This window comes from Trachurus japonicus, chromosome 4 (genome assembly GCF_045865225.1).
Source record: "Trachurus japonicus isolate A0001 chromosome 4, Traja_1.0".
In the NCBI taxonomy this organism is placed as follows: Eukaryota; Metazoa; Chordata; class Actinopteri; order Carangiformes; family Carangidae; genus Trachurus; species Trachurus japonicus.
Genome location: NC_140910.1, coordinates 14,956,600 through 14,976,317, shown reverse-complemented (window position 1 = coordinate 14,976,317; position 19,718 = coordinate 14,956,600). Strand labels below are relative to the sequence as shown.

At 42.1% G+C, this 19,718-nt stretch overlaps 3 protein-coding genes across 7 annotated transcripts; all 3 read right to left on the bottom strand.

Annotated features, from left to right (window-relative positions):
* Positions 1-489: 489 nt before the first annotated feature.
* safb (scaffold attachment factor B) lies at positions 490-8,882 on the bottom strand. Of its 4 annotated transcripts, none has more exons than XM_085774220.1 (21): positions 8,590-8,882; positions 8,176-8,272; positions 7,585-7,649; positions 7,267-7,470; positions 7,112-7,174; positions 6,968-7,007; positions 5,735-6,143; positions 5,332-5,375; positions 5,138-5,247; positions 4,895-5,044; positions 4,028-4,116; positions 3,709-3,758; positions 3,541-3,620; positions 3,254-3,396; positions 2,862-2,973; positions 2,482-2,708; positions 2,218-2,395; positions 2,009-2,091; positions 1,858-1,916; positions 1,596-1,650; positions 490-1,485 (listed from the first exon to the last, which is right to left on the bottom strand). In XM_085774220.1, the coding sequence occupies exons 1-21, from the start codon at positions 8,740-8,742 to the stop codon at positions 1,365-1,367; spliced, it is 2,532 nt and encodes an 843-aa protein (XP_085630346.1). In that variant the 5' UTR covers positions 8,743-8,882; the 3' UTR covers positions 490-1,364. The 4 variants fall into 4 exon arrangements, with proteins under 4 accessions (XP_085630346.1, XP_085630347.1, XP_085630348.1 ...); XM_085774221.1 differs by having other exon boundaries at positions 2,482-2,678; XM_085774222.1 differs by having other exon boundaries at positions 490-1,482; positions 2,482-2,678.
* Positions 8,883-9,033: 151 nt separating this feature from the next.
* Positions 9,034-16,538, bottom strand: malt2 (MALT paracaspase 2). Of its 2 annotated transcripts, none has more exons than XM_085774218.1 (17): positions 16,378-16,538; positions 15,716-15,886; positions 15,313-15,479; positions 14,411-14,541; positions 14,130-14,286; positions 13,845-14,032; positions 13,394-13,490; positions 13,140-13,190; positions 12,802-12,894; positions 12,506-12,709; positions 12,002-12,179; positions 11,818-11,892; positions 11,541-11,668; positions 10,524-10,673; positions 10,220-10,377; positions 10,002-10,139; positions 9,034-9,717 (listed from the first exon to the last, which is right to left on the bottom strand). In XM_085774218.1, exons 2-17 carry the CDS (start codon positions 15,850-15,852, stop codon positions 9,280-9,282), a joined length of 2,490 nt encoding a protein of 829 aa, XP_085630344.1. In that variant the 5' UTR covers positions 15,853-15,886; positions 16,378-16,538; the 3' UTR covers positions 9,034-9,279. The 2 variants fall into 2 exon arrangements, with proteins under 2 accessions (XP_085630344.1, XP_085630345.1); XM_085774219.1 differs by having other exon boundaries at positions 16,382-16,468.
* Positions 16,539-17,705: 1,167 nt separating this feature from the next.
* On the bottom strand, positions 17,706-19,456 carry mrpl54 (mitochondrial ribosomal protein L54). Its single transcript, XM_085774241.1, has 3 exons — positions 19,217-19,456; positions 18,761-18,914; positions 17,706-18,122 (listed from the first exon to the last, which is right to left on the bottom strand). Exons 1-3 carry the CDS (start codon positions 19,341-19,343, stop codon positions 17,990-17,992), a joined length of 414 nt encoding a protein of 137 aa, XP_085630367.1. The 5' UTR covers positions 19,344-19,456; the 3' UTR covers positions 17,706-17,989.
* Positions 19,457-19,718: the final 262 nt, after the last annotated feature.

Sequence of the window (19,718 nt, the reverse complement as noted above, 5' to 3'; positions counted from 1 at the left end):
GTACTCATGACCTATGAGTGTGAAGTACAGAGGTCAAAATCACATCCTACACTCAAAACCATTTCCTGCTGCAGATAAATAGACATGCATAATCATGGATGAGCTGGACAATGTGTCATTCTGCAATGACATTACATAACAAGTACTGAAATGTAGCGAGGTGTTCTGTGTACAAATGGCATAGCTGGACCAGTTGCTCCAGGATACCCAGAGGATTTTTCATTGCATCTACTTGCTTCTCACCTCATTTCTTCAGTCTAGGCTGGAGGTCGACATGCTGTGTAATAAATCAAATTTTCATTGGACACTGATTTTCACTCCCTCTTTCCTTTACAAAAGTCTCAAGGCACCATTGTAACAGTCTGATTGCACAAGAAACAGCTTCAGTTTAGTTTTTTTTTATGCTTAACATGAAACTATAAATTAATTTTTGTCAATGTGATCTGGCAGTATGAGCCAAGAAGTGTTTGTTTCAGTAGCACCACTGCATAAAGATGAAAAATCTTTTATTCATGTAGGCAACTTCACCCGGTGCATCTTACATCTGAGCTCCACTCGGTGGCTGAGCTGAGCATGGCATTAAAATAAACCAATTACTGTCAATAGACTGACAGGTAAACGAAACGACACATTTCTGCAAAAATAAAACTAAAAACACATTGGAGTTACAGAAGACAAAGGCTGAAACATACCTTAAAGTTTTAGATTTTATCACATCTGTGCACACAAACTCTCCAAACATGTTTACTATTGTTACCCAACAGTCACACAAATCAATACTATTTACAAAAAAAAAAAGCACTGATTGAAATGTAGAAAAAAAGTCTAACAATCTTGGATAATCAGAATGTGACATTTAATTTAAAAACATGTTCTTCAGGAGGGAAATGTGACCAACCATCTGTTTTTAAAAAGAATGAAGTCAATGAGGAACCTCAAGTTGAGAACAAGTTAACTGAAACAAAAGCTTTTGGAAATTTTCCTACACGTTTCAGACAAACTGGGAGACAGAAGGGAGAATGGTGAGTTTAGGTCCATCAACCTGGGTGTCAATAAAACATCTGAATTTACGACAGAGCTCAGACATGACTCAGCAAACAGGGCAACCCACGTACACAACACATTCCTGTGAGCAGACAGTCGTGGTTAACAAACTGTAGGCCGGACTGAATGATAAATACCAGGCAGGCGATCACGTCACAAGGAAATGAAGGAACAAGAAAAATAGGCTTCCATCAAGAATGGATTGGAATCGTGTCAAAAAAAAAGAGAGATTTTAAAAAATGTACAAAAACAAGATGGCCACATCTCTCCTGACATGACCTCCTGTAACAGTCCCACTATTGGCTTCGGATAAACAGACATCAGTAGCGCCGACCAAAAGCTCCACCCTGAAGTCCGCTGCCCTGCATCAACTGGTTCTGTCTGTTGAGAGCTCCAGAGAGGGACTGAGACGTGCCTGTGTTCATGTAGCCGCCACGGCTTCTGAGAAAAGATAAAAACAGATGATGACTGGCTGCTCTTCTGAGCGAAAATTTGTCTTAAGGGGGAAACATCAACAAATAGACTTAACACTGCTCATTTTCACTACATACCCTGTCATTCCTCCACGTGTCATGTGGCTCTGGCCAGGGATGGCACCATCTCGACCTGGAGTTGAAAAGCACACCATCAGATACACAGTCCAGCCACAGAAGTCAAAGCACTAGGCTACCAATGAGCAAACATGCACCATTTTCCTTCAGCCTGCTACTATATTTCCAATCCTAAAAGGAAAAGCTACTTTGGTGTTGTAAAAGTGGTCAGCGTAACTAGCTGCCATTACACACACACCCAATACTGCAAAAGTTCTCATACTTTGCCATGTTCTGTCTCCTTCGATCTTCCGTCCAGAGTCCCATTCTCGATTTCCTTCCCTAAAAAAAAAGAACAGATAATGGTTTTACATTCTTTTCCCCACTTTCAAGAAAAATGTCAAGTTTTGTAGTTTAAGTTTTGTGATGCTCACCTTGGGTTCATTCGCTTGTCATAGCCTCCACCCCAAGTCTCTCGGCCCTCTCGTCCATGCCTCTCTGACCTGTCTGAGAAGTGCTGGAAGAGGAGACGAGACAGTTCAAGCGTTTTTATTGTTTTTTAGGCCGATTGGTCACCACTGATATTTGTGTCAGCCACAAATCTAGTTTATGACACCGTGGTAGGAGAATCCAAGTCTCTTACCTGCCCATCTCTGTCCGCAGTTATCCCACGCGTATTATCCCTCCTGTCCATCATCATGTCGTCTTGGTAACGGCCCCGGTCTCTGTGGTCAAAGTCCTGATAACGTTCCTGACGACCGAAGTCTGAACGGTTGTAGCGGTCATCCATGGCCATGCGCTTTTCAGGCCACTCGTCTTTCCTAAAAAAAAATAAACACCACAATCAATTTAACTTGCCGAGCCTCTCTCTGGTTGATATGATCATGATCATTCAGCTATTATTTACCTGCCATCCATGTCATAGGGCCTCTTAACAGGGCGTCGGTCTTGCTCATAACGCAGCTGCTCCTGCTGCCGTCTCAGTTCCTCGCGCTCCCTCAGGATTCTTTCCTGCTCCCGCCGCCTCTCGTACTCTATACGTAGCCTTTCACGCTCCAGGAACTGACGCTCCATACGGTCGGCATCGAGGCGCTGCTTCTCAGCCTGCATGCCATGCATCGAGTCTATATTATACTATATTTGTACAGAAAGTTGACAAGCAGCTATATGGAGCATTGGAAGCTCAAGATATTTATATTTGCTTCATTTTAATTGGAAACTGTATGAATTTAGCAGACTAGTGAGAGTGAAACGCAATAAAATGTGGGGAGAGCATTTTGACTGTACCTCCAGCCAGCGTCTCTTCTTCATCAGTTTCGTCTCTTCTCTCTCCCTGAAGAGACGGATTCGCTCACGTTCACGATCTGGGCGATTGTCACGATCACGCTCGCCGCGGTCACTGTAAGAGAAAGGAAGGATCAAACTCTGTTCAGTGACAAGCGCCTAATGCCTCCCGCATCTTTACAGGTGAAAAAAGGTAAGATAGTGCTCAGTGTAGAATATACTACAATGAATTCTTCCCGCCTGTAACAAAGCTCTATAAGTGGCAAGAGAATCAGATGTTGTAAAAAAGATAGCTATTTCACACAGACCTCCATAGAGTCTAAGGAAAAAGATTCATTTCATTAATTGATTATGATGGTAGATTATTGTTTCTTCTCCCTTTGCATGATCCTTACGTGTATCTGCGTCTTTCCACCTCTCTGATCTCCCTCTCTCGCTGTCTCTGCCTCTCCCTCTCTCTCTGCTCCTTGATCTGGTCGAATGACAGGATGTCTTTCTTCTCTTTGCTCGGTGACTTCCGGTCTCGACTCTTTGTGCTCTGGGGAAACAACAGCGTGAAAGAGAGAGAAGAGAGAAAATGTTTAAGGACAATAACGAAACACATTACATGTAGATATATAAGAAGTTCTATCTAAGTGTAGTGACTCGAGTGTAACAGTGACAGGGGTGAATGTTAACATACTCGCTCCTTGCTTTTGGTTTTAACACTGATGACAGGCTCTCCCTTGGACTTGTCCATGACCACAGTCCTCTCATTTCGCCCTGTGAAAATCAAATACAGTTTATATCGTCATGATTACGCAAATAATGTTTTTCCAGCATAAGGTGGGAAAGATAGGACTTTTCTCACCTTTGCCATCTTTTCCTTCTCCCTCTGATTTCTCATCTTTTCCATCAGACCTACAAAAAAAAAGCATCATCATCATCAGTGTGAGCTCCATCAGTGCTATATTTATACAACAATTCAGTGAGTGGGGACACAACTGGTGGCCGTTAGTTGTCTCAGGAACTCTCAACTGCTGAGGTTATAGGTTACCACTGGGTCATCAAGACTAAAAACATACGCACCCGTGATATTTAAAGGCACACCGTATCGAAATACCACGCTGCTAGGTCAGTTTCAGTAACAGACATGACGCAAACACAAGGCAGCTTGTAAGAGATCTTACTTGGAGTCGGAGGAGTGTCTCCTATCGCCGCCAGACTTCTTGGTGTCATTCTTGTCTGCTGGCTTCTTCCCTGCTGGCTCGTTTTTAGCCTTCAATGTTTAAACAAAAGCATGTTTATTCACAAGAGCTGCAGTTTCACTTGCTGATCATACCAAACTACCAGGTATCAGGTTACTTGTGGTAATTCTGTTCTGATGCTGTTTGATTCAAAAGTTGAACTTCAGTCTTAACAGAAAGACAGTGGAACAGCCATCTCTTGATTTAAACAAATTGTTTTCTACTGTAATTTCTTAACGGTGCATGTTACAATACAGTGAAGCCATAAACTGACTTTGATTAAAAAAAAAACCTTGAGTCACATTAAAATGTAAATAAACCCAACAAAATTTCTTTCATTTTTATCCCCAAATCTTTATCTTAAAGCCCCTGTACAGACTTTTCATTTAGTGTTGATTTTGGCGGCCCCTGTGGACGAAAGCGGCGGAATGAAGACTGCATTTCCCACTGTCATGAAGACGCTTGTCTGGCCGGTGCGTGTAGATTTATTTTGTAAACGTCTGAAAGAAGACGGGACTTGCTTTTTTTTTTTTTTTTAGCAGCATAATGTATCTATATGTATTGTTTCGTCAGTGGTCCGACCCGACCATGCCTTCCAGAGGTATAGAATTAGACTACTTAGAAATAGCGTATCTTCACACTGATGGGCTCATTTGCTGTTGTAGGTAACAGAGACACATCAGCAGAAACCAGAGACTTTTGCGTATCCAGTTAAAAGCTCTGTACAGGGGCTTTAAACAAAGTGCTTGGAAACTTTTAGGTGTTTATCTTGGAGATATGAGACTGAAAAAGTCTTCCTTCAACACTAACCCGCTCCACAGAGATCATCCTGCCGTGCAGCTCGGTCCTGTGAAGGTGACTGATACACTTGGTGGCCTCCTCTGTGGAGGACATGGTGACAAAACCATAGCAACGAGCTCCGGGGCTCTTGGCGTTGGTCACCACCTTTGCGCCGACAACCTGGAAAAAGAACCGGTCGATTTAAGATTACCCTGAAACAATAAAATTGATATGCATTTCGACAATGGTGAGAAACAGCTTGCATCGACTTACTTTGCCATATTTGCTGAAGAGAGTCTTCAGATCAGTCGCTCTGGTCGTGGAAGAGAGGCCGCTGACCCACAGATTCCTGCTACTGCTTGCTGCAGCACCACTTCCAGCAGCTACACATACACAAAATGGATTAACAAGCATATTTCTGCTGAATGTTAAAATGAGAATAGGGAGGCGACACGTCATTCACTCACCCTTTTCGTCTTTTGACTCTGTCTTGCCATCTGTTTCCTCAGGGCTAAAGACAAAGAAAAAAAGCCATAAGCATACAGCAGTGAGGACACCAGTGATCTCACCTAAATGTATTGACCATTTATGTGTTTGATAAAATGTTGACAGTGATCAGCCCATCATGTACCATAGTGCCGTGCTTTAACAGTGAAAAAAATGGAATTATACCCTATTACAATCACAATACGTTACTCGTTAATGGATTATAACGTGGCAATAGGTGAGTGTCAGGAATGACAAATGAAAACGGACAAATGCACAGAACGTTTTTACCTCCAAAAGAGCATCCAATTTTTTTTCTAGCACAAAGGAGCCAATGCAACAGAGATAGCCATTTTGGTTTCTAGTAGACAGAAAGCAACAAACCTCTTTTTCAGATCATCGCCCTCTACAGAAGAGGACTCTTTCACTGTCGAAGCTGAGTCCGCAGCGGCTTTCTCTTCTGTCTTCTCATCCTCCTCACCCTTCTTAGACCCAGTTTCTGATTCTACGGTTTCACCCACAGCGCCCTTTTCGCTTACACTAACAGCCTGCGAGCTTTTGTTTTCAGCGTCAAATGTCTCTTCTGGGACGTTCTCTGTGTCCCCAACCTCTTTGGAGTCAGTCTCAACAACATCCTTGTCGCTCTCCACATCTCCAGAGGCGGCTTTCTCAGACACACTGTCTTCCCCTCCGGCGGTGGCAGCTTGCTCTTCTTCAGGGCTCGTCTCCTGGCTCTGGTGGTGCTCTTCGTTAAGCGGCTCAGATAAACAAGACCCGGCTACTTTGTCATTTTCTACGGATTTAACAGGAATAGAATGGCACAGAGTTTAATCACTTCTGAAACACAGCAATGGTTAACGAGGAACTGGCAAGGCCTGGATTAGGAACGTCATGACCACTGGTCTGTGCTCTTACTACTATGTATTAAAACGATGAAGTAGTCCCTAACGAGAGACTGGAAGAGAACCCAAAGGCTTCGGGGGGGAGTGGGGGAGACAACCAAGCAACTAGTGCGGCTAACACTTTGGCTCAATACTCAAGTTGAACCACTTCACTCTGTTCACCTGATCCAAAGCAGACAAAGACTTCAGTGCTGAAGAGAGCCACAAGATCAGCAATGCAGCAGTGGGGGGTGGGGGTGGGGGGGGGGCTCACTGGAGTCCGTCTTCTTCTTTCAGATTTTCCAAGTGTCCATTTGTATCAAACAGAACTTCAGCTCAAGTCCAGCATATTCATTTCCAGCTGTTTTCTGAGTCAGTGTCCTTAAAAAGATGCAGTGGTGGATGGATCTTGATGGGTCTTCTTAGTCTTCATGTGGCAACCTAGAAACACTGCAAGCACCTGCAACAGCTCAAACCTCCCTGACCATGACATGTAATTGCTGTCAGTGTGCATCCAAAGGTTAACCGCTGCCATTTTACAGCTTCAAGAACATTATCGGCAACTTGACCAATATTTGATGGTGAAATTATTAATAATGGATAACCGCATGTATGCACAAACCCAGTAATTCCCTTTGGGCTTCCAGTCTCTCTCCCTAAACAAAGTGTTTGCATTCCAAGCTCAACACTGTAAAAAGATTGCCTCCACCTCTTTATACGCCACTTTCTACAGTACCTGTTTCTTCTTTCATGTTGTCTGCATCCGGGTCCGCTGGCTAAAACAAACAAATACATGTATAAATGAAACTGATTGTGTCAAATTATATTTACCAGTGTCACAAGCTTTACATACATGAAAAATATTTATGAGGGAACATACCGGATTGACTGATGATGAGCCTGTCATATACTCATCTCCCTCCATGGTCTCAGACTCATCCACCTGTTAAAATACAGACAAGTACAGCAACATTAAAATGTGCCAAATTATAAGATGAAAATGTGGTTGGTTATAAGTTTCCTGTCTCGTCTCACCTCTTGGTGCCTTGCTTCATCTTCCGACTCGAAATCCTTGTTGTCATGATCCTCGTTCAGCTCTGCATCATCTTCTCCAAGGAAATTCTCGTTTTCATCATCATCATAATCTTCAGCTGGTATTCCGTTGTCATTCTCCGTCTCATCCAGCACGTTCATGTCAAGGATGTCCATTTCCTGCATGTTCTCATCCTGCAGATCCTCCTAGCAAAGAAAAACATAACATCATGACATTATGATCCAGAGCCTCATACACAGGTATCAATTGTACAAAAACAGATACAAAGAGTATAAAAATACATTTTTAAATAAACTTACATGCCCATCATGGGAGTCCTCCTCAATAGTGCCGTCCTCTGGTTCATCACTCTCTTGTCTGGTATCTACAGAAAATAATAGCTCCATTTAGGTCATATCCTATATATAATATCCTATATATAATATCTATAACATCCTTCAGTGTCTAATAATAACTCACCATAACCCCCTACTTTGACATTATAATGTTTAGTTTGTTTTCTGGAGAGTTATTCTGGTCGGTTAGGAGGTCATAGTATCTGGTCATTCAGCCTGCGCTGCACACAACATATCCGCAAGTCTTTATAGGTAGAGAGAGTAGGTACTCTAAAACTATGTGTGCTTCGTAATCTGACACATTATGTTGGGTGAATGTAATCGGCAAACGACAGATAAGGGTCTCTCAAAAGACTAAAATATTTAGTTACTTCTAAACGCAACGTGCACAGGCTCGAGCACCACGAGACCAGGGATCATATATCATTTGGCATGCAGACGAGTCGACTCTCCGGTTTCTTTTCGTTCTTAATGAAACCGGCGAGACATGGCCACACGAGTCACCCTGTAGACAGTTTATGTTTAGGTGTGTGCAGCTTGTGTACACCACTTTACCTTTGGCAGCCCGTTTAGGTGTAACGTTGGCTTTCTTTGGGGCTGAATCAGTGGCCACGATTATCTCGTCAGGATTTCCTCCTTCCTCTTCGATGGCCTGATTATACAAAACAAACCCATAATGGAGTCTTTAGTAGATGAGACAACAAGGAACAAAAAAGAAACAAAAACACATCAAATAGCCTATGTATGCACAATGCAACGGAATAAACACATTTGGCTGTCAGCTGTTTGGCGCAAACAGTAGCCAGCTAGTTAGCATTAGCACACGGGTTAGTTAGGTAAATGGGGCTCGCAGTCAGCCGACGTAGCCTTCATAGTATTATGGCACAGTGCAATTCTCAAAGGCATCGACCGCATGCTTCCTTGGTTATCATAACACCATCTTAATTCAACAGAAAGCAGCTGGAAGACCTTTTTCAGACGCTCAGACAGCACGCTCTTGACGCCCGTGGTGTCCAGGTTTCGTTTCTTCAGCTCGGCCTTCAGATCAATGACTCTCAGCTCCGACAGTTTGCGAACCTCCGCGCCCTCGGGAACCTCCACGTCCGCTGCTGGGTCCGCCATCGTTGCACCTTGTGGAAAATAATCCCTCTGCTCGGTGTTAACGATTGTTATTTTTTTATTCACTTTATTTACTACAGCTGCGCGACGGATGCAGGCAGTCGGCTTGCAAAACTACTGCAAAATGGAGGTAGCTGCGAGCCCGTGACGTCCTGGCGCATGCGCATTGGGGATTTAGCGCAGAGACGAGCAGCAGCACAATCAAAGCAGGAAAGTGGCTTTGATTAAAAAAAGAAAAGAATGATAAACACATGTAATGTAAACAAACTGTTTATTTATTTATTTATTTTTACATTTGCACTACCATACACGTGACACAACATGTTAAACCCATGTTTTATTACATAAAAATTAATCTGTGTAATGTACTCATTATAATAAAAGTGTTTATAAAACATAAAAAACTTTATACAACTTAATGCATTGGCCGCATACAGTGACAAATGGCAATGTTATAAGTTTTTTCCAACATTTTCTTTTCTGTGTACTCTGAGTTATCAGAATGTAATGGTCAAATCAAGGATCATAACAGCATAATACCTAGTAAGAGGGGAAATTGCACATGTCACTAAATTTGTAGTTTGTGTCATTTACTTGGCTGTGGGGCAAGCTTTTGCTTGCAACAAGAGGTTCAGGGGTATTAAATAATTCAGGACTTTCGGTCTCCTCTGGTATATTTGCACTCCTCGAGGAAGTCGTAGGTGTTGAAGACCCTCTTCCAGTTTGTGCATCGTACAACATTGCGCTTGAGGCTGACTCGACGGATGTGAAATCCTCGCTATAGTAGGAGCACTCTGGGACGTTGAAGGGGTCGGGGCTGAGGGACGATGACGCAGGGCTGGCACAGGGTTGCCGTGGTTCATGGAGGTTGAGTTTGGAGACCAGGGGTTTGCCAACTGTTACTGGCTGCCTTTCCTGTATTTCTTCATCCATGTTGGAATAGGTGTAATGAAGACACACAGTGAATGTGAGCTCTCTCTATTAAAACAAAGAAGAGCAGAACGTGTTATCTAGCATTCTAGAAAACCTGCTCCACAAAAGACGATAAAGTTTCTCACATAATAATGATAAGAGACAAACAACTATTTGTTATGGACACAATCAAACAGTTTTCAACATGAATCTAAAATCTCTACAAAGGAAGTTTAAGCCTTATTTCTGACCCTGCCCTATATGAATGAATAATTTCCGGGGCACATACAGATTTACCTTGAACAGAAACAAGAGAAGAATTGAAAAAAAAACAATGACCAGTGTCTGACCCTGAGTCTCTGAAGGCTGCGGATGCGGGTGTAAAGACTGGGGACTTCTGGTGATGGAAGATCTTCCTTGATCAATAACAAACTGCCCGCTTCGAGCAGAGTCTCCTGGTTACTCTTCTTCAGATCAATGTCCACATCCTGCAAACACACACAGTGTTAAAGTCAGTTAAATTTAACATTTCTGTGTGCTTCAAGTATCCACAAGAAACCCAACAAACCTGGGGGAAGTCGGTCAGCTGAGCAGAGCAGGAAACTATTTCTTTGGGCTTATCAAGTATCCGAGTGTAGATGAGCATGATGTTGGAGAACTCTGCAGCAAAGCCAAGCTGAACTGTCACGCCACAGTCAAACTGCAGGTAAAGGCTCTTAGGTAGGACTGTGAAGAGAAGCCGTGTTAATTGTATGCCGCTTCATTTAAGAATATCAGGATTTCATGCCAACATTTAAATATAGCAGCCTACAGACATAGAAATAAAGCTACATGTCGTCACTTCAGTTAATGTTTGTATGGAAGCTAAGTACCGTGAGCAACGGCCCACTGCAGGTTGCGAGCTGAATGGGACTCAGAACATTCAGCGGCTTGTATCCCGTCGGTGAGGGAGCGCCGTTCAGACAGATTACTGCGCAGCTCCAGAGCCTGCCTCCCTCGTGTGATTACACAGCGGCCCATGTCTGGTGAGAGTAAAGAACTTTTAATGACAGTGCACTCACTACAAGTGTTAAAGAATACTTCAGCATTGAATTATTGAGAAGAAAAAAAGAAACTGGTGGGTTTAGATTTTCAAGAGTGTCGCTATATGGCTAGAAGCCAAGAGGGCTTCTGTCAGAGCAGCTGTCAGCACATGACATGACTGGCATCTAGCCAAAGCTGCAACATGTTCACATTTCTGACACAGCTGACAGGGATGCAGCAGTCATTTTTTGCCCTCTTGGTTCTTTTGAATGCTACCAATGTTTTCAATACTCCAAGTTTATACAATGTCCCAGCACAGAAAACATCTTAAGAGTTTGAATCACCTCATTGGACTGGATTTCTTTCTTTCTTTCTTTTTACATTCATCAGTATGAAATCTTGTCATGTCCTCATTCTGTATTGTATGTACTGCATTTATTCTGTGTTGTTGTTAATTTGTGTTTTTTATTTTATGCACATCTGTGAGCATGTCAACGACAAATTCCCACTGCTTTTTGCAAGGAACAATAAAGGTTTCTGATTCTGATGCACCAGAAGAAATAAGCTGTTATTTTGCTGCAAATTGAATGCAACAGTATTATAACAAGCCCTGAAAGTGAAAGACTTAAATAAACTATGAAGAGGAACATCACAATAGTTGTTTAAGTCATGCTCATGCATTATGTGAGACGTGACAGTACAATACACAATAACACGAATGGAGACATGACATATCATATTCAAATACATTTGCATGTAGGAGATGCAGGTTAGCCACCTTCAGGTCAAAGGAAGTAAGGCTCAAAGGAATCAGTGGAAATCAGCTGTAAGACAACAGCAGAGGTCTCATACTGGGCTCTACGTACCTTCAGCTACTTTGTCGAGCATGACTGTCACCTTCTCATCGTCACAAACTCGTTTCTTGAGGAAGTTTATGAAGATGCCATTGGACACGTCTTCTCTCTTTACTTCATATGCCTCTGCATCTACACATCTGAACACAACCAAGTACACATGACACCTTGCGAGGTAAATCAAAATGACTACTACAAAAATAATACATGTATTATACGCCTCTAGTCTCATTCAAGACAACAGGAACCAATAGTTTGAAACAATTGTGTCAGAGGAGAGGCAACTTACGTGGCATAACCATACACTATGTTTGCTGTGACTCTGAGCAGTCCTGCCTCTACACGAACATCATCATATGGGTTTCTGCAAACAAGAAAACATATGATGCAAAATACATAGAGCAGATGGTCTGATGACAGAAAAACAAACAAACTGGCACATCATTTAATTCTTTTTGAATAAACGCTGAAACCTTTTGCGACACATGTCCAGCAGGAATACGTTGAGGCCAGTCTTTTTCTGCTGCATCCTGGTGAGTATGTTCTGTACACACAAGCAGTGCTCTGATGTGTAGGTGGATGGGGCATCGATGGGAACCATAAAACTGTTGCCGTAATTCTCATAACCATGACCAGCAAAGTATAGCAAGCCTGCAGAAGGAGGGACAAGGAGGTATTTGATGACAATTTGATCCCCTGTGTCAATGGTCACAGCGAATCAAACACTTAAAACTAAAAGTAGCCTCATTTGTTTTTATTCTTAAATTATCTGTTTTTATAGATTCATTTTTGTACTGTGTTATAATTGGGCAACGCTACTTTACTTATTTCATGGCATGAAAAAATTAGATTATATTCAGCAATGTAAGAAGATGAAAAAAGTATTTCATTGGTATAATGCAGGAACAGACAAAACGTTTTTTGATAGAAGATAGAAGACGATAGACAAAGAGAATTTCTAGATGGATGAGACAAACCGTAGACTCCCTTGTCAAGCAGCATAAGGAACTCTGTGACTGCGCTGTGCATCTCCTGCCAGTTGAGGTCGAGGAGGGAAACCACCTTGAAGTCCATTTGTCTGAGGAGATTGGTCAGCTCGTGGACGTCAGATATGGGAGCACATAGCTGAGTGTGGTAGACGTAGTTCATGTTGCCAATCAGCAGAGCTACTTTGTCTGTTGCTGTGGAGGGGAAGATAAAACATAATGAAAGACAAACCTAATATGTCATGCCACTTTATTAGTTGTGTATAGTTAATTCTACAGATACACACCATAGAAGTTCTTGGCTAATGGGGGTGGTGCTGTCTGGTGTTGTAGCGGATTAATTCCTGTGTGAAAAGTTGACCTTGGCCCATCCAGTGAGTCTGGTAACACAATATAAAAAGAAAAAATGTTTGAAATTACATCACCATGTAACACAGCCCTTAACTGGCTTAACTGCTTTGACGCACACACACACACACACACACACACAGGTGTGTAAACAAAAAACAGGAATCACAGTAATGAAAAGTTCCAGAAAATAACAGAGGAACTAAAATACTGCTCGTTATGACCTTTCCTTTATTTCCTTCAAATCACTGATAAAAAGACAAAAACAAAGCAATACCTCGACCGCGATAAAGTTCTACCCATGATGCATCAGCAACAGAGCCGGGACCTACACAAAAGCCCAAAACAAAGTTATCCACTGCACAATCCTGCAGTTTAGCTGCTGTGTGACACTGATGTGCAATTTCAGACTTCATGTTTTGTTGGTCTGCGCATGCTCACAGGCATTTTACTTGATTGCTTTTTGATTTTTCTCATCTATGCATTTGCATTCTGAACATATAAAACTGAAATGATGCCTGGCCGTCTCACCAATGCTGACTGTTGCTGTGTTGCTCCACGCCTCATGATAGATATTGAACACCTTACATTTGTACTCTCCTCTGTTTGCAGTGGTCACACATGGGATCTACGGACAGAAATACACAACACTAGCTACACACGGTACAGTGATACAGAGACTGGATGAATGCTCAATAATTCTTCTTTCAGATGACCCCATATACAGATAGCTAATTGTAAAATTTGCATTTTAATCACATATACTTAATTTTAACATTTGGTCTCTAAAATACAAATCAAAAACAAATCCTTGAATGCCCCAAGTCACTAAGAACATTTTCATCTCTGATACCCTTTTCATGATATAATACAGACTAATGGTTCTTATCTTCATTGAAAACTTTTATTTGAAGGTTTTTTGAAATGATGACCCTCACATGCAGTATGTAAGCAGTTCACAGCAGACTGTGAATACACTTACTTTGAGCGAACGTGTCTTGTGTTGTGGCATGGGCTTCGTGTCGTGGTACCATTCGTACTGGGCGGGAGGATTGGCCTGAGCTTTGCACTCCAGGATTAGAGAGTCACCCTCAGACAATGCCTGGGACTTAGGCTGGTGGATGATGCACAGCCCACTCGCTGACACTGGAAACAGACTGCTGCTACAGTCTGAGATGTCAAAATTTACCACAACGTTACATCACATGCTGTCAGATAGAGACATATGAATGGAAATAAGGAGAAGAGGAAGAAGAGGAAGAGGCACCTGGACTGGAGCCTGCAGAGTGAACCAAGCGAACTTGAGCCCAGGCAGAGAAGATGCAGGTTTCTCCGTGGTTGATCCTACAGATGTAGTAACCCTGGTGGTCCGTCGTTAACGGACACAGAACCAGCTCTGGCGTACACCCTGTCTCATCCAAAACCTAACACAAAAAAAGTATATGACAACTTAAAAAGTTTCATAAATAAACTCCATATAACTTTGTGAATGACCTGAAATCTTGGTTTTCTTTTTATAATCAAATAATGATAAGATGTTGGACAGACCTCCTCTTTGCCTCTGAACCACTGGTAGCTGAGTCCAGGGGGGCCAGTGGCCCTGCAGGTCAGTACCACCCTGCTCCCCCCTGTGGCTGGCTGGGACTGTGGTTGCGTTGTGATCCGAATGGTCTTTTCCACTATCAAACACAGACACACACACACACAATAAGAATAAACCAGATGAAATACCCTGTCAGCCGCAAAAGTATTTCCATTTAGACATGAGGCTTACCACAGTTTTGATTGACACTAACTTGTGGACTGATGTAGTACTGTTTCCTCTAATAGTATTTCTTCTGCTTTTACTTTTTTTTTTTTTTTAATGATGTTTATAGCAAATATGGGAAGCTATATAAAATAAATTTCAAAGTGAGTTAAACTTCCTTGTTTGGCATTGTGGCCCTTGTGACAAGTCTGGCAAAAAATAATTCAACTTTTTTTTTTTTTTTTTAATGATGTTTATAGCAAATATGGGAAGCTGTATAAAATAAATTTCAAAGTGAGTTAAACTTCCTTGTTTGGCATTGTGGCCCTTGTGACAAGTCTGGCAAAAAACAATTCAACAAATGTTCCAGATCATGCTATATGTGTGCGGCCTATGACTTTTTGTCTTATGTAACAGAGGCATCTTCATTTATGTCATTACACATGCCATCATACAGCTATAAAAAGTAATGTCCACAAAGATAATACCCTATGTTAGCATTAGTCCCTATCCACAGGTGGCATTATCACTAAGTTCAGTTGATTGCCACAAACTGTACTCTACAGACAAATTCAAAAGAGATCAGAATTAACGACTGAGATCAAGATGCCCAAAGTGTAAATGTTAAACCCATCTTAGAATTTAAAAAGGGATTTCCTGATTAACATTTCCACACATTTGCACATTTCCTCCTCTATTCTACCTGTGGTGATGATGTATTGCACAGCTTCTTGGTGGTTCACCTTCCTCAGGCATTGGAGCAGGAAGTCCAGGGAGCAGGAGCGATCAGCCAGCCGAGCCAGCAGGGTGCGAGCTGGGCTGCCCGCAGCGCTCAGCACCTGGAGGGAGCAGCTGGTCAGCTCTGGTTCACTGCAGGGAGGGAGGGAGGGAGGGGGAGTCAGTGGGCAGCTGTGACAGGGGGTTCAAACATGGGGGGAAATGCGAAGTAGGCTAATATTTGAGCATAGGTGGCGATGATGTCAAGAGAGCCTTTGTAGTATGTGACAAGTGTTAAAATAAGTTATTGCGTCAAAAAAGAAAGAAAGAAATAGGAAGAGTGTCGTGCATATAGCTGCCTCCTTGCTGTGATGCCTTCAATGTCTCACCTGCAGCGGAATTCCGGATGCTTGGACATGGACTCGGCCAGCTGCCTCCACCCGCAGGTGGAGTTGTCCAGCATCTTCGCCAACCCGTTCAGGACTTCTTCACTCAGAGAACCGATGCCCATTTTCCACTCCTCCATCTTCTCTCTCGTCCCCTCTAACGAACCACGGGAGCTGCCGGCGGACAAACGGGGGACATTAAACTATTTTGTAACGTTAAACTTATAACTTCACGTCCTGTCTCTGATCTGAACCCCGCTGTGTCCTCAGGGTGTAACCGGCGACACTGAGTTGTTGTAATGGTGGAAGGATCTTCCTCTCGGTCGCCCACACGGCTGGTAGACGACAAAACTAAACACAGCTCCGGGTTTTCCCGTGGTCAGCTTTGATGAAAGTGCTTGCAGGAGGAGGAAAATCCGCTTGTGGTCAACTGTAAACACACTCTCTCTTTCACACACACACACACACACACACACACGTAGCCTACGGCCCGGGTCAATGAGCCCCGCTGAGGAAACAAGTTCACGCAGCTGCCAAGCTTGAAAATGAAACTATAAATTGTATTCAGATGAAGCTAAACAAGTAGAGATCGATTGAAAACCTAGGCATTTTTTACACTTCCGCAACTATCAGTTGTTAAAAAAAACAAAACACGAAAGACTCACCGACCTCAGATCAGAACCAGGAGTAGTGGTAGTAGAGAGAGAAAGAGAGGCTGTTAACTGAGAGGAGATCTGTGACGCATTTTACACCCATTAGCCTACTCTTCCACTCTTACATGATTTTGTTCCCCAGATTATTTGCTTCTCATTTCGGTTCCTCATTTCTGCCAACAGGCTCGGTCATTTGCATGAGGGGTTGCCACAGCAACCAATCTATCAGAGCTAAAGGGGGAAAAAGGCATTAAGATTTACAACCTGGCAAGCAGGGGTGGGTGTAAAAGGAGGGAAATGAGTGACAGCTACAACAACAAGCAAGTTTCAAGTTTTAACCTGAAAGTGTCAAACAAGTCCCAAGTTACCATGGTGAGAATCAAAGCAGGTCAAGACCAGTCCCTGCTGCATAAATGCTCACTGATCAAGTCACAGGTGAAGTTGTTTCCACCTTTAAGTCAGATAAAAGACAGAGGATTTTTCTTATTTTCAATTACTTGTAGGCTGCCTAAGAAATCTATTTATTACTGACATTTTGTACCTCTGGATTTGTGACTTCAATCAACTGCATTACTATTATTAGTCCATAACCTATTGTGTTTTCTATTTTTTACAGTCTATGGTTTTCACCCATGTCTGTCAGCAGAAAGTACCAACCTATTTTTACACTTTTACACTACACTTTTATGTAGATCTGGTTAAAGGGGTGAAAGTTTCTTTTGTCGCCTTCCTCAATACGTAGGGTTGTTTAGGCTTTGGTGCTCTACTGAGTGCCATACAATATCTCTATGTGGAACTCATTGTCACAAGTTCCTCCTGCAATTTAAAGAGCTGTTTGGCACTAGAAATCATCCAATCAAATTTCAAGGATCTAAAAATCTAAAAAGATGTCTAGTGAAATATTCACACACAAAAATCAGTCACCTGTCTTAACTCTAGGTGTTTTGTCGAGTATCTTTCAAAGTCCCCAATTGTGTGTCCTAACCTCCAACAAATGTTGCTTCGGAATAGAGGACTGCTTTCTCTGAGAGGTATTAATTTCAGTTTATAAACCTTTTATGAAGTGAAACCAGATTTATATTCATACAATGGATTAAAACTCCTGCAATTCTGCAAGAACAGAGGATATATTGTGTTGGATATTTATTTATTATAACAAAAAGAAAAGGTGAAAGTGATTCAGAGAAATGTCATCAGGTCATTAGGCGTTCAATCCAGTACAATGTCAAATAGAGGAAGTACTGCCTCTCTGAACCTTAGTAGCTGTTTTTGGAGCATATGACTGTATCACGAGGGCTTTGCTGAGAGAGTTTAAATGGCATTATATTCTACTTTCCTGCTCCTTGTGTTCACTGTTTGATGAAACTGACGGTGTATTTAATTCAACTATATTCTACCCTTGTAATCAACATAAATGGAGTCATATATTATGCTCAGACGCCTTAATCAGAAAGAGTTTCTTTAAGCTTCCAAATACTGTTACATAGAGTTGTAGAGTTGGTCTGATAATGTTTCACTCTTGAAATGGGATCTGCACATGTCAGTGTGATGGTAATTCAGTTCATTGAGGCTGGAACACATCGCTGCACAAGTTAGGAGATGTCCCTGCCAGTCCAGTGATGGCTCAAAACTTCTTCCCTTTATGTAATCTGTTGAAGCGCCATATGTTTTCCTTCCTCAGACGCTTCCAGTACTCCCAGCTGTCTGACTCCAGCTCATGCAGCTTTTGGGGCTCTCCCAGGTTCAGCTGGAACAACCTGAGAAAGATATGAGAATCAGGTCATTGATGATACACAAACTTATCTCACTGTCCAGAAAATTTGAGTTATAATGGGCAGACAGAGATAACAGAATAAAAGAAATAAACTAAAATGTGTCTGTATATTTGGTCCGTCCCAAGAATAGTATACATCATTTTCTTTCACTGGATCATCAGCCGAATATGACCTGTCCAGAGTGTATCCTGCCCTCACCTATGTCAGCTGCACAGATAAGAGGTCTAGCTAGCTACAGTAATGGATAGATGGATCACCTACTTTCTATAAGCACTCGCCTCTACCTGTTTCTGTATGGAAATTTCTGACATGTATGCCTTCCAACAATGAATACCATCGAACATGCTTGAAGTATATTCACTATGAATACTTGGAAAGAGCCAAGAAAATAGTAAGAGGGAATATATTATATATTTGAAAATGTGTAGATCGAAGTAAATATGTGGAGTATATTATTTCTTCATCGCAAAGGGACATAATGATTTCCTTTTTTAATATTAACTAACTAAAACTAAAAACCATTTTCTTAACAGATTTTTTTTGAAAGGAGGACATGAAATTAGATAAACAGGAACAGTTAGTTCTAAGTACAAAAGAAAACATAAGAAATATCTCCTCACCACTCTGGATATTCCTCTGGAGGTTTCAGTTTGGGGTCTTCTCCTTGCTTGAAGATGTTGACCCCTACAGCATAAGAGGTAAGTCTGGCTGCGTCTTTACACACTTCTGGACCTTTCAGTTCTTCTTTCACCATGCCTTTTTTTCCTTTGGTTGCTGGAAAACACACAAGTGCTCACATGTGAACATCAATAACATAATGTACTGCAAATTTACCAAACCAACCAACTGTAACAGAGAACGAAGGAATACATGTTGACAAAATTGCTACACAGCAGCAACAGCTATGACACAGGAATGTTATTTTTAGTTGAAGGCACGCAGGTGAAAATATAATGTCAACTACGCCTGACACATGTGTTTCATCAGCAGAGCCAATTTAAAACTGGCACCAAAGACCTCTGAGCTGTGGTGACACTATCCAGAATAAACATGCTCTCAGTCTGTAAGTTACTCACCAACTTTCTTCGCGTAGCCACGAGTCTGTGATGTGTTCAACACGCTCGTCCTGCAGAGCGCAGCTGACACGTTGGCTGTGATGCATTTTGTTGACGGCGCTATCCTAAATAAACCGTATCCCAACATCTTTATTTTAGGTTAATTAAAACTACAGCCCACCATACTACGGTTTGACATTCATGGCTCCCTTTGACTTCCGCTTTCCGCTTTGTTCTTCTTCTTCCGGGGATTGCCCGGTGGTCTAGGCCCCTTGCGGCACACTGCTGCCTCCCGCCGGCCGGTGTCGGTATCACTGCACGGTCTCGCCATTGTCAGAAAACTCATAATAGATCCATCATGGGATATAAATGAATGAATACTTTATTTCAAACATGTGAATAATATATTACACTTGAAACACTAAAATCCTTTGTATGTTTGAAAAGTTGTAGGAAGAAGCATTATCTTATAAATCCCTACCCCTTGGCCACTTATAGGTTATCTTACTCCCTGTGTATCCTG

Coding starts and splice junctions, on each gene's coding strand:
- safb (XM_085774220.1), bottom strand. CDS start 8,742: ATGGCGGACCCAGCAGCGGACGTGGAGGTTCCCGAGGGCGCGGAGGTT. Junction 3,759..4,027: donor AGACACTCCTCCGACTCCAA/GTAAGATCTCTT, acceptor TTTTTTTTGTAG/GTCTGATGGAAAAGATGAGA. Junction 3,397..3,540: donor AAACCAAAAGCAAGGAGCGA/GTATGTTAACAT, acceptor TTGTTTCCCCAG/AGCACAAAGAGTCGAGACCG.
- malt2 (XM_085774218.1), bottom strand. CDS start 15,852: ATGGAGGAGTGGAAAATGGGCATCGGTTCTCTGAGTGAAGAAGTCCTG. Junction 12,895..13,139: donor AGAACTTTATCGCGGTCGAG/GTATTGCTTTGT, acceptor TTGTGTTACCAG/ACTCACTGGATGGGCCAAGG. Junction 9,718..10,001: donor GCAGCCTTCAGAGACTCAGG/GTCAGACACTGG, acceptor TTGTTTTAATAG/AGAGAGCTCACATTCACTGT.
- mrpl54 (XM_085774241.1), bottom strand. CDS start 19,343: ATGTTGGGATACGGTTTATTTAGGATAGCGCCGTCAACAAAATGCATC. Junction 18,915..19,216: donor TGGCTACGCGAAGAAAGTTG/GTGAGTAACTTA, acceptor TGTGTTTTCCAG/CAACCAAAGGAAAAAAAGGC. Junction 18,123..18,760: donor CCAGAGGAATATCCAGAGTG/GTGAGGAGATAT, acceptor TATCTTTCTCAG/GTTGTTCCAGCTGAACCTGG.